Source organism: Prinia subflava, chromosome 4 (assembly GCF_021018805.1).
Source record: "Prinia subflava isolate CZ2003 ecotype Zambia chromosome 4, Cam_Psub_1.2, whole genome shotgun sequence".
Lineage (NCBI taxonomy): Eukaryota > Metazoa > Chordata > Aves > Passeriformes > Cisticolidae > Prinia > Prinia subflava.
The window spans coordinates 1,035,997-1,050,803 of NC_086250.1; the positions used below are offsets into that span (position 1 = coordinate 1,035,997).

A 14,807-nucleotide genomic window follows, 5' to 3' on the forward strand; every position below is an offset into this window, starting at 1 on the left:
ATGGCAGGAAGGAGATAGTAAAATCAATTCCATTTTTTGGCAGCAATCTGGACTGTGTATATGATATGAATTCCTTTTATCACCAAAAGAAGCTCAGTAATGATTTGTTTGTAGGCACATGGCCAAAATGCAAAGATTTTGGACTAGCTCGGAAATAGCTGTGCTCTTCAAGCTTTACAGTCTGTTCAAGTTTAAGCCTTCCCATCATTCTAGAAATGGGAGTATGTGCAGAGGGGGAAATGAACATTTTTTGGCATTGAGTCACTGTGCAGGCTGCAATGAATACAGGCTTTGATTCTGTAAGGGACCTTTTTTCCTGCAGTCCAGCCAGTTGTGTAAATTGAGGGTTACTAACTTGTTCACCCCACTGGAGCTGGTTATTGTGTGCTGCTGGGGAGGGAATCCTAGAGTAGCTAAAAGGCACAGCAGTGTCAAATGCACTGGAACTCAAATGCCAGCCTTGCTTTTCCATAAGGCAATCCTCTTGGAAACCAAAGGTTTCTTTGGTTTCTAAATTGTGCAGACTATTGTGAGCATCTTCTCCAGACCTCCATGGCAGGGCACTTAGACTGGTTGATCTTTAAAGCTGCTTTCTAACCCAACCCATTCTGTGTTTCTGTGACCTTGAGTTAATTATTTATGATATTGAAAACCGAGACTCCTAGAGAGCTCCATTAGTAGAAAGAGCCAGTAAAATTGACAGTGTGGGGAAACAATGGCAGTGAATGTTGTTGAGTCAGAATGAAACCAAATTTGCTTTTTATTCCTGTGCCTAACAGGAATTGTGCCTATTTTAGAAGGCTATTAAACCTCTTTGCATCTTGCTGTTGCCTGGTGCCTTTCTGAATAGGACTAATGGGATAACCTAGGCAGAGTGAGTGTATTTATTTTCTGCTGGAAGATCTGCTTAGAGCTGGTCAATGTATCAACCAGTGCTGTAAAATACAAGATATTGTTCAGAGGAGTTGTTCACTGGAATGATAAATGAAGGTGAGTAGACAGTACAAGGGACATGGAATTATCTACAAAGATTTTGTTTAGTCAGTCAAGCTTTCCTAGTGTGGACAAATGTGAGGTCATAGATAAAACTTGAAGGATGTGTACTGTGTATTACATACCAGAAATTGCATTCTGGGTAAGCAGAATTGGGTCGAGAACTGGGATGGGACCTCTTTGAAAGATAAAGCTTCAGTGACTACTGCAAAGCTTGGGTACAAAACAGGTATGAACATGATGTTTCTCTGTCAAACCCCCCCAAAAATATTGAAGGCTCTGGATAGCTCACTGTAGGCTGGAGGAAGTCTCCTTTTATTTATTCAAAAAGGAAAATTTTAAGCAGCTTATTGAGTTAACTTGAATAGTTAATAGGGCTTGACACTGAGGAGGGAGCTGTAACGTGGGACAGCCAGCTGCCATCCCTGGCTTGAAAGTGCAGGGCATTAACCTGAACATTACTGATAATAATTTGTAGATAAAGTAAGTGAGGTTATAGACTATATACTCAGTCTCTTTGGATGGTACTGTTGATACATCATGCTGATTTTAATGTGGTTAACCCTGGTAAGGGAACAGGAGGGGAAGGTGTTCTGGGGAATCTGGAGGCCAGTCTCCCTCTGTGCTGACTGTGGAGCTGGCGTGGCCATGGGCTGTGTGTGGCAGCTCTCTGCAGTAAGGCTGAGGGGTGCAAAAAGCTCCTTCTCTCCTTCCTGCCTTCCTCCCGTTTGTTTACCTTGGAAGCTGAAGTGTTGATTGGAGTCTCTGATGGGCCCTGAGCATTGCAGGAAGCTCACAGGAATGCAGAACTTCCACAGAGCCCTGCTTTTCTCCTCCGTGGGAAGCCAGAGTGTATCAAAACATGCAGATGATGTGATAAGTCATGATAGAGCAGAAAACTACCAAACTGTTCCTGTAAAGTTATTAATGATGTGTACCAGCCTGATATCCCAGCTCAGTGGATTATTTTAGTTTTCCTTTTCATAATTCCCTTGGTACACCCTGAGGAAATGAATATTTCTCTTTGTTTGAACTTTGCTGAAAACTCTGATCCCTCTTACTGCTTTTCTTTGATAACTTGCCTTTGTCTGAGTGGCAGAAGTTTCATTGTAGTTTCTGAAATACCCTGAAAAATCAAACGAATGAGTAAATTCCAGTACTGGATTACAAGCTGAACAGAAGTGTCAGTTAAACAGAATAGATTTTCAGATTTTTACTGCAGATTGAGGTGAAACATTTCTAACAAGGTAAAGGGATTCCTCTCCTTGGCTTACCTTTTATTACCCTGAAATGCCAGAGACATTATAGAGGCATTAACACCGGCACAGTGACATTGAAACATAAAATAGGGAGTAATCCTTCCCTGGAGGTGGGAAGGCTGCAAGCCTCAGACTCCATATCTGGGATTTAATGAAGCATGACTTAGAGGAGCACTGCTGGCTTCCAAACCTGCTGGAAACATATGCAGAATGGATTAGACATGTGAGTTGTTCTCAGATACCTAGGAATGTAATCATTTCTTAGCTTGTTCTTCTGAATGCTTTTCTCAGTGCCGTACAAGGAGAGACTTCTTTATTTGCCAAGACCTCAAATCGTAGTTTTGTATGGAAAACAGCATCACCTTCCTCTGTTCATCTTTCTACAAAGCATTTTCTTTGTTTTTTCCCCTCCAGTGTTCTGAGGATAAACACAACGATGAGCCACCTCAAGAAGATGAAGGCTTTATGGGTATGTCACCTCTTCTACAAGCCCACCATGCCATGGAGAGAATGGAGGAGTTTGTGTGTAAGGTAAGGGCAGGTGGAAGCTGCTGAAGTGATTTCCTTTTCTAGGAAGCTCCAGTGGGCAGCAGACTGTACTTGGAGCAGCTGCACTGCTGATGTGAGGGAGAGGAGGTTCTCACTGTCCCCACACGGGCATCTGGTGCTCTGAGTAGCCACACTGCACTTGCTCAGCACCTATCTGTTATACAGGATTAAATTAAATTGGGATTTACAGCTGGGGCTCCAGAGCTGATCAGCAGCTCAGGTGTGTCCCTTGAGAAACAGCTGTGGGTGCAAAGCAGAACAAAAGCCTTCTGCTTCCAGGCACTTGGACTTACAAGGTCATTTGACCAGATTTCTCCAGATTTGCAAATAGTTTGTTTTTTCAGCAGCGTTTACATTTATTGTAGAATAAGCTTTGTCCCTGACTTGAAAACAATGCTGTATTGAAACCATACCTAAGTTAATCCATTGTAGATTTTGTAATTGTTGACCTTGGCTCAATTTTTGCTACTTTTTAGAGCCACTGGGCTGTGTCAGTCTCTGGCCCTCCTTTCTCACTGAAAGGAATGCTGCCCCTTTATACACTGGTTCCTGCTGGTTTTATGAACTATCTTTGTTATTTTTACAGAGGGACCCTGGTTACTTTTGTGTTTGGTTTTTTGGTTTTGTTGATTATTTCTTTTTACTATGCATCTTTGCCTCTCTGCAAAATATTTTGCAGAGTAGATTGTGTAAAATGAATTCCCTCCTTCTGTTTCTGCCTCAGTTGACATTTTTTGTTCATGAACTAAACCAGTTATTTTCTTGTTTAATGTGTTTAAGAACCCAGTCTTTAACTGGGCTGCTTATTCTGAATGGCTTTGTTTTGTGTCCGTGCACGAGTGTGGAGAATTGATTCAAAAGCTCTGGGCTCTTGTTGTTGAAACTGAAATAAGAATGTAGCTTTCTGAACTTAGTGTTTCAGGAACCTTCAGCCTTGCTCGTGTAACTCTAGCCAGCCAGCCAGCCCAGGGAGCCCTGCAGGAGCAGCCCCGGTACATAACGCCCTTCCCTGCTCCCCCTGCACACTGGAGCCTCCACGTGTCCTGTGTTACTGCAGCAGTGCTGGAACATCTGTGCACACTTATCTCCTCTGGAGCCAGCTGCAGGAACAGCTCTGTGCACAAAGCCCCCTCTCCCTTTAAAGAAGAAATCACACGGAATTGAGAGTCGGGAGTCTGTTGCCTTAACTGCTCTGTCACTGTTTGTTTGGGAGCTTGGGAGCAGTTTTTGCTCAACCTCAATAAGGGGTTGGACTCTTCTTGCTGGGTTCTCACCCTTTCACATTTTGTGGCCCCTATTAGTGCTAATGGGTAGCTTCTTGTGCTGGCCTGCCCCAAATGCTAGCAGATATTCAGTGAGGTTGGCTTGGGGTGGAGGAACAGGCTTATTTATTTATTGGAGAGAACTAGGTGTAGGCTTCTGCAATTAAATGGAAAAGGTGGCCTGTAAAATAACAGAACATGGAAGTGGATGAAATGTTTTCTCTTCACCAGCAGTAAAAACGCCCAACAGCCTTCCTGTCCAATGGAATGCTGAAGTATTTCTTCCTCTGATGGTGCAGTTCATAACAGTACAGTTTTGAACTGGGAACAGTGACATTTCAGTGTCAGACCTTTTCCCCAGAGATGTTCCCTCGACTGTTCACTGTGCTCACAGGTTAACTCCAGCACTTTTCCTAGCAGGGGTTTTCTGTTCTGCACTGCTGGAGCTGCAGTGCTGCATTTCAGTGACCCCTTGTGCCCCGCAGGTGTGGGAGGGCCGGTGGAGAGTCATCCCCCACGACGTGCTGCCCGACTGGCTGAAGGACAATGACTACCTGCTGCACGGCCACCGCCCGCCCATGCCCTCCTTCCGCGCCTGCTTCAGGAGCATCTTCAGGATACACACCGAGACTGGCAACATCTGGACACACCTCCTGGGTACTCTCATTGCTGCACTCTAACCCCAAACCTCACCCGCTGCTTTCGCTGCTATCAAAGACAAGAGCCAGATAGAAAGGGCTGTGGGGTTGTCAGCATTGTCATTCCACTGGTAACCTGTTCAATTAGCAGCTTGGTATCCCTCTCCTGATTCTGTCCTGTCAGAGTTGGATGGCACTTGCTTAATCATGCCATACTATACAAACAAATGCATTAAACATTTCCTAATGGTTAATAAATTACTGTTAGATCCCTCTTTTCCCAAGTGTGGAGGTGTTAATTGGGATTGCATTTCTTGCCACAGGAACGTGCTTAAGTTGCAGCTTCTCTGAGTGATTTCAACTTAATGAGAGCCTTGAAGGGAAGTGGTGATGCTTGTAGAAAGAAAAGCTTCCAGTATGCACGAACTTGACACCTCTGTGCCTCGCTGTTTTTCAGGATGTGTGTTCTTCCTGTGTCTGGGAATCTTCTACATGTTCCGGCCAAACATGTCCTTCGTAGCACCTGTGCAGGAGAAGGTGGTCGTGGGGTTGTTCTTCTTGGGAGCCATTCTCTGCCTCTCCTTCTCATGGCTCTTCCACACAGTTTATTGCCACTCAGAAGGTGTTTCCCGGCTCTTCTCCAAGTAAGTGCCTGGAGAACAGGGCAGGCCAAATAGGAAACAGGTGGGAAAACAGGGCTGGGATTTGTGCCTGGAGCCCCAGTGTGGGAGTTGTTCATTTCATGACTGCATGTACTTTGGAACAGAGTTGAGCAGAGATTTAATGCAGCTTCTTCTAATTATAGTTTGTTTCAGCATGAGTTTTTGTGCTGTCATTTGAGTCTTAAAACTCCATCATTTTCTGCTGTTTGGCAGGCATGTGTTTGCATCTTGCTGCTGTAAGTAATACGCCTTGAGTTTAGCTGCATGGCTTTGAATTTCTAGTGCAACTGTTACTTCTTGTCATTTTGGCTGTTCTGACTGACTTTGAACCTTAAACTTACGTAAGACAGTTCTACAGTGTGTGTCAAGATGTCTTGGTCTTTGGGGTTTACTGCACGTTCTTTTTTGGCTGGCTGCTGAATATCTGATATTTCCTAAGACTACTCAATTTAGGATTCTGTAATCTGCAAGACCACCTCTAAAGTAGCCCAGCACTTAAAATCCCCGACTGAAAAGTCAACTTTTGCAGGAGTATTTTGTTGAGGTCTGGTAAAAAGCAGTGGCTATAGATTTCTTTTTTTACATGGGTGTACAAAAAAACAGTGCAGTTGAAAAACTGCAGCATTATTCCACTGTGGTCACTGAAGCTGATGCCCAACTAACTCACTCTTGTCAGAATCTGAAGTGTTTGCCTTGGCTGTGTTCTCAGAACATACAGTGTGCCCTCTTTAGGGGGCTCTTGCACTGCTTTTTTCCTCATGTGAAACTACGCTGTGAGTTTTCCTCAGAAAGCTTTGGTGTAAAGGCTGCTGCAGGTACTGCTGATGGCTGTCCCAAGGAATGGCCTTCCTGGCTGTGTGTCAGGGTAATCCAGGACTGCAGGGGGAGGAGTTGCCATCAGCACCTCAGCTGCAGCAGTCAGAGTAATGGAGTTGCAGTGAGAAGCAGACAGTTGCTCTGCTAACGAAGAGTGTGTGGGTGTGAGGATTTCCAAAGGTTCACACTTCCTATGACACTGATTTTTGTTTTCTTCTAGGCTGGATTATTCTGGCATTGCACTCCTCATAATGGGCAGCTTTGTACCATGGCTGTACTACTCCTTCTATTGCAACCCTCAGCCTTGCTTCATCTACTTGATTGTGATCTGTGTCCTGGGCATTGCAGCCATAATTGTCTCACAATGGGACATGTTTGCCACCCCTGAATACCGGGGTGTAAGGGCAGGTAAGACCTGAAGTTAACTGTTCTGCTTCTTGACTGCCTTTCCTGCTTCCTGCTTGCCACTTGGAAAAACCACCTTGGGAAGGCTTAGGAGAGCTTAATTTTATAGACATGGGAGCTTGCTGGGTTTTCTTCCAGCATTTACTGTACCCAGCTGGGTGCACAGATAAGGGCTGGTGCAAGTCCTGGAATTGCATTCCTAGATGGACAGGAACACATGCAGTAGGAAAGGTGCTGCAAAGCATTTCTGGCTGCATCTAGCAGCTTTGCTCTCTCAAAAACTGACTGACTGCTTGGTGTGTGTATGTGTACTTGTAGTGCTTGTGCTTTTTTTAGAACATCAGCAAATCATTGAATGATTCAATTAATCTGAATGATTTGCCTGGCTAAAACACAGAGTTAAGATAAAGACCATTTTTCTCTTCATATCATCAAAAGAATAAAACCAGATTTGGTTTCACATTTTGAGGCAGGAGGAAAGACAGCTTTAGGGGCCAGCTATGGAATGTGCACACAGCTGGGTTGAATAGTAATATTTCTCATTTCTTAACCTGCACGTGCTGTCTACAGTAAATCTAGACTTCCTGGACAGGTTTGGGTACCCTCAGAGCATTCAGCTTTCCAAACTTAGTCTCTGTACAGGACATGACTATTCCCCCCCATGCCCACTGGTTTTATAAGTTTTCTGTCCTCGCTGCTAAAATCTCAACAAATGAGCAGTGTTCTCCTATATGGCAGATCAGATGAGCACAGAGGCTGCTTTCCAGTTTCCTGGGAGTCCCTGTGCAGGGTATGGTGACAGTCTCTGTGTGTCCGTGCCTGGCTCCTGGCACTGTGCTGGAGGGAGGCTCGGTGTGTGTGCTCTCAGTTCCCTCTGCAGGCCGGGAGCAGCAACTGGCCTCACCTGCACTGCAGCTGGCAGGCACAGCCAGCAAATGAAATAAATATCCAGCTATCTGCTGGAACACACACCTGGGGAGCTTCTGGTGTGTGAAGGAACTTTGTGCGTTCTTTAGCTTCCTTTCCAGTAAATCTCTTGTGGGGACCTGCAGCTTCCAGAGCTGTCACCTCTCTGCTGCTTTGGCAAATACTGAGTGTTCCTCCTGTAGCTTTTGTGTTTTCACTGTCTCCCTTTGCCACCACTGCCTTCCAACCTGACTCTCCCGCATTTTCTTTACCTCCCAGGAGTATTTCTAGGTCTGGGGCTTAGTGGGGTAATTCCCACTCTGCACTTTGTCATCTCTGAGGGGCTCCTGAAGGCAGCCACAATGGGGCAGATAGGCTGGCTGGCACTCATGGCATGCCTGTACATCACTGGTGCTGCTCTCTATGCTGCCCGCATCCCGGAGAGGTTCTTCCCTGGCAAGTGTGACATCTGGGTGAGTGTACCGAGGGGCTGGCTGAGGAGACCAGTCTGAAAGCTGCTTCAAAGCCTTGGGCCTGCAGGGTGTCGTGTCAATGTTTCCTCATTGCGAGTTCCACACTGCTGCACCAGGAGCAATGGCTGTGCAGGGCCCTCTGAGCCCGCCTTAGCTGGTGCCTCCCTTCCCAAGCTGGGCTGAGTGACTGCTGGTGTGCAGATTGACCCCAGAACATTCCTGCACAGCTTTAACAGATGGGCAAGGAGCTGCAAACGTGTGTGTGTGTGAGTGTGTGAGTGTGTGTGAGTGTGTGTGAGTGTGTGAGAGTGTGTGTGTGAGTGTGTGAGTGAGTGTGTGAGTGAGTGTGTGTGTGAGTGAGTGTGTGTGTGAGTGTGTGTGTGAGTGTGTGTGTGAGTGAGTGTGTGTGAGTGAGTGAGTGTGTGAGTGTGTGTGTGAGTGAGTGTGTGAGTGAGTGTGTGAGTGAGTGTGTGAGTGAGTGTGTGAGTGAGTGTGTGAGTGAGTGTGTGAGTGTGTGTGTGAGTGTGTGTGTGAGTGAGTGTGTGTGTGAGTGTGTGTGTGAGTGTGTGTGTGAGTGTGTGTGTGAGTGTGTGTGTGAGTGTGTGAGTGAGTGTGTGTGTGAGTGAGTGTGTGTGAGTGTGTGTGTAGAGGATCCTGCAGGGACACGTCCTCACCTTGCGTGGTTGTTTCATTGATGGTCAGGGTGTTCTCTGGGATCGTCCCCACGTCTGGCTCCTCATCTTGCTCAGCCAGTGAGAATGCTGGGCAGAGAAGGCAGGCTTGGGGGGATCTCTGGCCCAGAAAAAGGGAGAGTCGGGTCAGCAAGTGGGTGGGTGGGGGAAGCTTGGTGTGAGGGAAAGAATCATGAAGGCTGGAGGAGAAATACCTGAGGAAGATGAAAGGAAAGGAACTGGGTGGAGCAAGAGTAGAGATGAGGGGAAGTGGACCTGTACTTGCACTTAGGATAGTTTAAGACCTCTAAAGAAGACTAGAAGTGAGAATGAGACCTGGATTGTTTGAGCAGCTTGTGCACAGCACCAGTTTGCTTGGTTTGTTTGTTACTCTAATGAGTTAAGCTCCAAAAGCACTGGTGTACCACCAACTCATTACCAGTCTTCCCATGAAGCCTGCAAATACATGTTTGTTGGAATATTTCAGGAGCATTATCCATGTTGATATGGCTTCCCTCAGACAAGGGTGTGCTTTGTCGTGTAGCTCTCTCACAGTTTTCGTTCTGCTCTGCTCCAGCCAGTGACATCCTGGGCATTCATTCAGAACATCCAGTTGTTTCTGGGTTTTAATGTTATACCATGTGTTTCTGTTCTGTTTCTGTGTGGTAGAGAGATAAAATACCAGCATGCAGAATCCACTGGATAAAACTTAAGCCCGTGACCAGGGCAGAGTTTGTACCTGTTATGGGTACGAGAGGATTTTTGTCCATGAACCTCCAGTGTGTCTTGTGGGAGAACTAATTTTAAAAGTGTCTTGCTTAAGCCTTTCTCCTAAGGTTCTGCAGCTCCCCTTGTCCCTTTGCAAAGATGGGTTGCAGCAGTTCTGTAGCACATTTTTTGGTTGTGCAGTGGTTCGGGTGACTCTGCAGGGAAGGGGGGCACACGTGCGTGCACAGTTCCGTGGTTTTGCCGCAGGCAGTGAGGGGAGGGCCAGCCCGGGGAGCTGTGCACAGGCACTGCCCGGGGAGCTGTGCACAGGCACTGCCCGGGGAGCCGTGCGCGGGCACTGCCCGGGGAGCTGTGCGCGGGCACTGCCCGGGGAGCCGTGCGCGGGCACTGCCCGGGGGCCGGGGCAGGCACTGCCCGGGGAGCTGTGCACGGGCGCTGCCCGGGGAGCCGTGCGCGGGCGCTGCCCGGGGAGCCGTGCGCGGGCGCTGCCCGGGGAGCCGTGCGCGGGCGCTGCCCGGGGAGCCGTGCGCGGGCACTGCCCGGGGAGCCGTGCGCGGGCACTGCCCGGGGAGCTGTGCGCGGGCACTGCCCGGGGGCCGGGGCAGGCACTGCCCGGGGAGCCGTGCACGGGCGCTGCCCGGGGAGCCGTGCGCGGGCGCTGCCCGGGGAGCCGTGCGCGGGCGCTGCCCGGGGGCCGGGGCAGGCACTGCCCGGGGAGCCGTGCGCGGGCGCTGCCCGGGGAGCCGGGCACGGGCACTGCCCGGGGGCCGGGGCAGGCACTGCCCGGGGTGCTGTGCGCGGGCACTGCCCGGGGAGCTGGGCACGGGCACTGCCCGGGGGCCGGGGCAGGCAGCCCCGGGCTGAGCCGAGCTCTTTCCTTCCCGCAGTTCCACTCCCACCAGCTGTTCCACGTGTTCGTGGTGGCGGGAGCCTTCGTGCACTTCCACGGCGTCTCCAACCTGCAGGAGTTCCGCTTCACGGTGGGCGGGGGCTGCTCCGAGGAGGAGGGCGTGCAGTAGGAGCGGCCCGAGAGCCAAAGGAGCGGCCCGGGGCAGCACCCGGCTGAGAAAAAGGAATACCTAAGAAGAATCCAAGTTTCAGCTGATGAGGCGTGGAGCTTCATGGGGATTCTGACTAACCAAGATAAATTCTATACCTCAAGCAATGGAATAAATCAATTTGAAGACCAGGAAATTCTGAAAACCTAATTTATTCTTGGGATCTACAGATTGAGCTACAGAGGACCCTTTCCAAATCGGCTTCTGTTCAATGCCATATTTATTTGTAGAATTGGGGAGGGATAGCTTAGCAGTTTCCTTTTTTTTAAAAAAAAGAAAAAAAAAGTCAAGGTTAAATTTATATCCTCTTGGAGGGTTTGGGCGTTGATTTTAGATGCTGTTTTGGGAGAAAAACAAATTGTAAATAAGATTTCTAACTTTCTGTTTAAATAAAATTTATATAAATGTTTTAAACAATGGGTGGGGGGAAAAGGGTTTTTGTAAAGAATGCAACATGCAAGTACCACACACTGTTTCAATTTTGCACAAAACAAACGATTGCAGGAGGACCAGGTAAAATTCCCAGGAGTGAAGAAGGCTGGCCCTGTGGATTTCCTGTGGCCAGCACGCCCTGGGCAGTGTGGGGTCCTGGCCAACCCCTGGAGCAGGCTCAGGACACGAACACGAGGGCTGTGAAGGCTGGGTTAGTCCTGGTGTCACCCGGGCCACAGCGAGAGCAAAGGGATTTGCTGCAGTTCTGGGAGGGTGCATCTGCTCCTTGCCCTGCGTGGGGTCAGCTGCACTGCAGCCTGTGTGCAGGGGAGCTTTGGGGGATGCATCCTCCACTTGGTTCCTTTGGTGTCTCATCCCAGGCCCTGCAGCCTGCTGGGGCGCTGCAGGAGGAAAGGCAAAACACAAACAGCGCGGTCCATCCGTGCCTGCCTGCAGCCAGAGCCCCGGAGGGGATGGTGCTGTTTGCTCTGAGGGAGGATGGCAGGAGACTGCTCAGGAGGTCGTTGAGCATGTGAGGAAACAGAGGTGGGGTTAAGATGGGCTGGAAAGAGGGAGCTGTGTGCTCCAGGCCTTGGAGTTAACAGGCACTGCAGACCTCAGGCACATTTACCATCCCGTGTGTCAGGCTCCATATGCCAAGGCAGTTTGCAGGTTTTTCTTTTTAGGAGGAATTGATTCTAACCAGCCCAGTGCAGTTCCTTTTTTTTTTTTTCTTTTGGCCTTAGGTCTGCTTTCCATCTGTGCTTTAGCAGTGGGACTGCTGGTATTTCTTAAGCCTAAACCTGAGAGTTCAGCTGGATTGCTGTGGAGCAGACACCTCCTATATAAGGGGAGGCAAATACCCTTCTCTTGTGTAATTGATGTAGCTTGAGCTTTGGAGCCCACTCAGAAGCCAGACTGAAGGAGAATCTTTGGAGTTGCAAGGTGAAACGTGAAGATTTTGTTTGTTATGGCACAGGTATTGCTTGGAGGCTTTAGCTGGAAATTCAGAGCAATTACCTCTCTCACAGATGAGTTAAACAGCTCATACTGTGCAGTATTCACAGGCAAGGAAGGTAAAGGATGGTTGGTTGTTGTGTGGGGTGAATTTTTTTGTTGTTGGGTTTGGGGTTATTTTTTGATTCCCTCAAGTTTCAGTTTGCATTCTTCATGAGAAAGAGATGGATTGCAAAGGTCTTCCCATACTCTGGATGTCACAGTGTGTTTGGGGGAGTTGCTTTGTCTAATGGAGTCAGGTAGAAGCAGAATGCCCTCCTAAGGCTGAGTGGGCATTGTGGTTCACCCCTGGAGTGGAGTAAAGCCTCTGAGGGCAAGGCCAGCTGCAGGAGGAGCTGCTGCAGCAGCCTGCAGGATTCGAGGGGTGTGCTCTCAGTAGGGTCCCCACACTGGGTGGGCTGGAAGGAGTCTGTCCCAGGCCTGTGGTGTTTAAATGGAGGAAGGGGCAGTGTTGCCTTGGATGGGAGGGCTGGTGGCATCCCAGACACGGCTGGGGAGGAGTGCTGGTGTGCGAGCCAGGCGTGGCACATATCAGAAGCAGAGCTGGCTGGAAGTGCTTTGGGCTCCCTCTGAACAGTACCAGCAGAAGCAGCAGCCTCCATCCTGCTCATCCCACGTTCACTCCTCCAAGGCGATTGTAACCTGGTCCTACACAGCACAGAACTATTACAAAAACACAGTACTCCACCTGCTATTCTTAACCCAGTCAGTCTGTTCAAGAAGTTTGTGTGTTCCAATAAAAACAACCTAGCTGTGCACTTTTCTGTAGCTTTTGCTGAGAACTCTTCCCAGGTTGGCACCTGAATGCCTTACTCTCAGCAGTCAGAGGCTTGCTTGCTCTGTGTGCAGGTTATTGCCATAGAATAGTTAGGACCTACAGCTTCTTTCCTTCCCCATTAAATAGTGGCCTTGTTCAGTATATTTCTTTTTAACAATTGCTTACTGTTGGAAGCAATGAAGCACATTCTGGGGTTTTGATGGCTGGGGACTCTGGTGATGGTTCCATATAAGATGGGATCTTATTACTTGCTGTATTCTTAACTTCTGCTAATAAAAGAACCAAATTGATTATTGTCTGGTCTGGGTTTTTCTGCACTGTGTGGGCAAGAGGGGACAAAGGTGCAAAGCACAAGAGCTGGGGGAAGAGAAGGTCATTGCTAGAGACTGTGGTGATTGTTAATGACCTCCACAGCTTGATGGATGTCTCAGGATGGAATATTAGTAGCATTGTTATTATTGTTATTTTAATGAAAAGCAAATTTGGAGAATGTCGGTATCAGATTTCATACAAATTACACTAAAAGTAGCTGCTGCATTTGAATATGAATGGGGTTTATTCTGTTTGCAGAAAGCAGAGTGATGCTTAAAAGGTGTCTGGGCAGGATAAAATTGCATGTCCTACCTCCTCTGTGTGTAGCTGTGTCCGTGCTCTGCCCTCTCCTGAGAATCACTTGCTTCATTCACTGCCAAGTACCCTGAGCATGGATTAGAGTGCTGCAATCAAGGTGAGTGTCTGAGGCCAGTGCCTAACTTCCTAACGAGCTGGAAATAAATGAAATACATGATTAGGATGGAAGAGCTGACTGGTTTAGTTGAAGCTATTTGGCTTCCCTGCAAAATTGAGTTTTGTCCCTTTCGCTTTTTTTTTACCTCCCTCTTGTGTGGCATCAAAGCCACTTGTTTGAACCAAGCCCTCCTGCTGCACAGTGCTGCTCTGTCAGCCTGGAATAGAAATTCTCCAGGCTGATTTCCAGGAGTGCAGAGCACTGATGTGGTTTGAATGAGGTTGCTTACAAAGATTGACTCCTTGGACAGTGGATGTGGTAATTCCTAGGTGCACATTGCTCTTGAAGAAGGAATACTGGCTTTGAGTGGATGGCAGCGTGCAGAACGTCACAGCCATCATCTCCAGCTGTTTGAACAAGGGGCAGTGAAAGACGAGTCCCAGCAGGAGCTGGCAGCTGCTGTGAGAGCTGCAGTGTGAGCAGTCCCTCGGTCACACTAAGGTTGGTTCCTCGGGCAGGGATAGTGGGAGGGAGCCCAGCACTGGGGTGAGGGCACGGAGCTGTTTGCCAGCTGGATCTCCTCAGAGAGCCACAGGATGGTTTGGGTTGGAAGGACCTTAAAGATCACAGGGTTCCAACCCCTCTGCCATGGGCAGGGGCACCTTTGCAACCAGAGCAGGTTGCTCAGAGCTGCATCCAGCCTGGCCTTGAACACTCCCACACATGGGGCAGCCACAGCTTCTCTGGGCAACCTGTGCCAGTGTCTCCCCACCCTCATGGTGATGAAATACTCTGGCATTTCCAGAAGTTCCACCTTTGCATTTCTCCAGTAAAATTCATGTTTAAACTGCAGAAGCATTGGTGTTCCTGAGCTGGGAGTTGCTTGCTCCCCATGATCTCGTTCAGTACTGTAGTGGCACCACTGAGCACAGAGTCTCTTTACAGCTTAAAAACTGAACTGGTCTAGTTGTAAATGAGATGGGAAAATCACTGGCCTGGCTGGGTTCCCAGAGCAGTGGTGTGTTTCCCTTAGAGAGGCAAATGCCACCCCTGCCAGTTCCAGTGCTGCCTTTGCTCTCACCTCTGACCCTGCCCGACCTGTGCCTGTTTTGGGGGTGCCTTGGCGCTGGCTGGAGCTGAGCTCCCCCAGGCCGAAGTTTCCTCTGTGGCTGTGGCCAGGCTGTGGGGCTGTGGGGTGGCATCTGCTGCGGCACGGGAAGCCAGCCCTGCTGGGAGGGAGCAGCCGCTGCCACCGTGCCCTGCCGGCTCCTGGCACTGCCAGCCCGGGCTCTGCCCTGGCTCGGGCCCAGTCCCCACCCTGCTGCCTGCAGGGCAGCCAGGCTGGCATCGCTGCCTCTGCCAGGGAGCCTCCTGCCAGCCTGGACAGCGACACTCTGTCCCCAGGGCCGGCAGGAGGAGGTGCCAGCAGCTC

The 14,807-nt window shown here is 49.1% G+C and overlaps 1 protein-coding gene across 2 annotated transcripts in view; it reads left to right on the top strand.

Moving 5' to 3' along the window:
* ADIPOR2 (adiponectin receptor 2) overlaps positions 1–12,938 on the top strand; it is a 46,105-nt gene extending 33,167 nt beyond the window's left edge. For both annotated transcript variants that reach the window (XM_063395083.1, XM_063395085.1), the window contains exons 3-8: positions 2,667–2,783; positions 4,549–4,720; positions 5,159–5,345; positions 6,400–6,587; positions 7,770–7,963; positions 10,251–12,938. In XM_063395083.1, the coding sequence (XP_063251153.1) occupies positions 2,667–2,783; positions 4,549–4,720; positions 5,159–5,345; positions 6,400–6,587; positions 7,770–7,963; positions 10,251–10,382 (990 nt within the window). In that variant the 3' untranslated portion in view covers positions 10,383–12,938. The remainder of the gene's footprint in view (positions 1–2,666; positions 2,784–4,548; positions 4,721–5,158; positions 5,346–6,399; positions 6,588–7,769; positions 7,964–10,250) is intronic.
* The last annotated feature ends 1,869 nt before the right edge of the window (positions 12,939–14,807 follow it).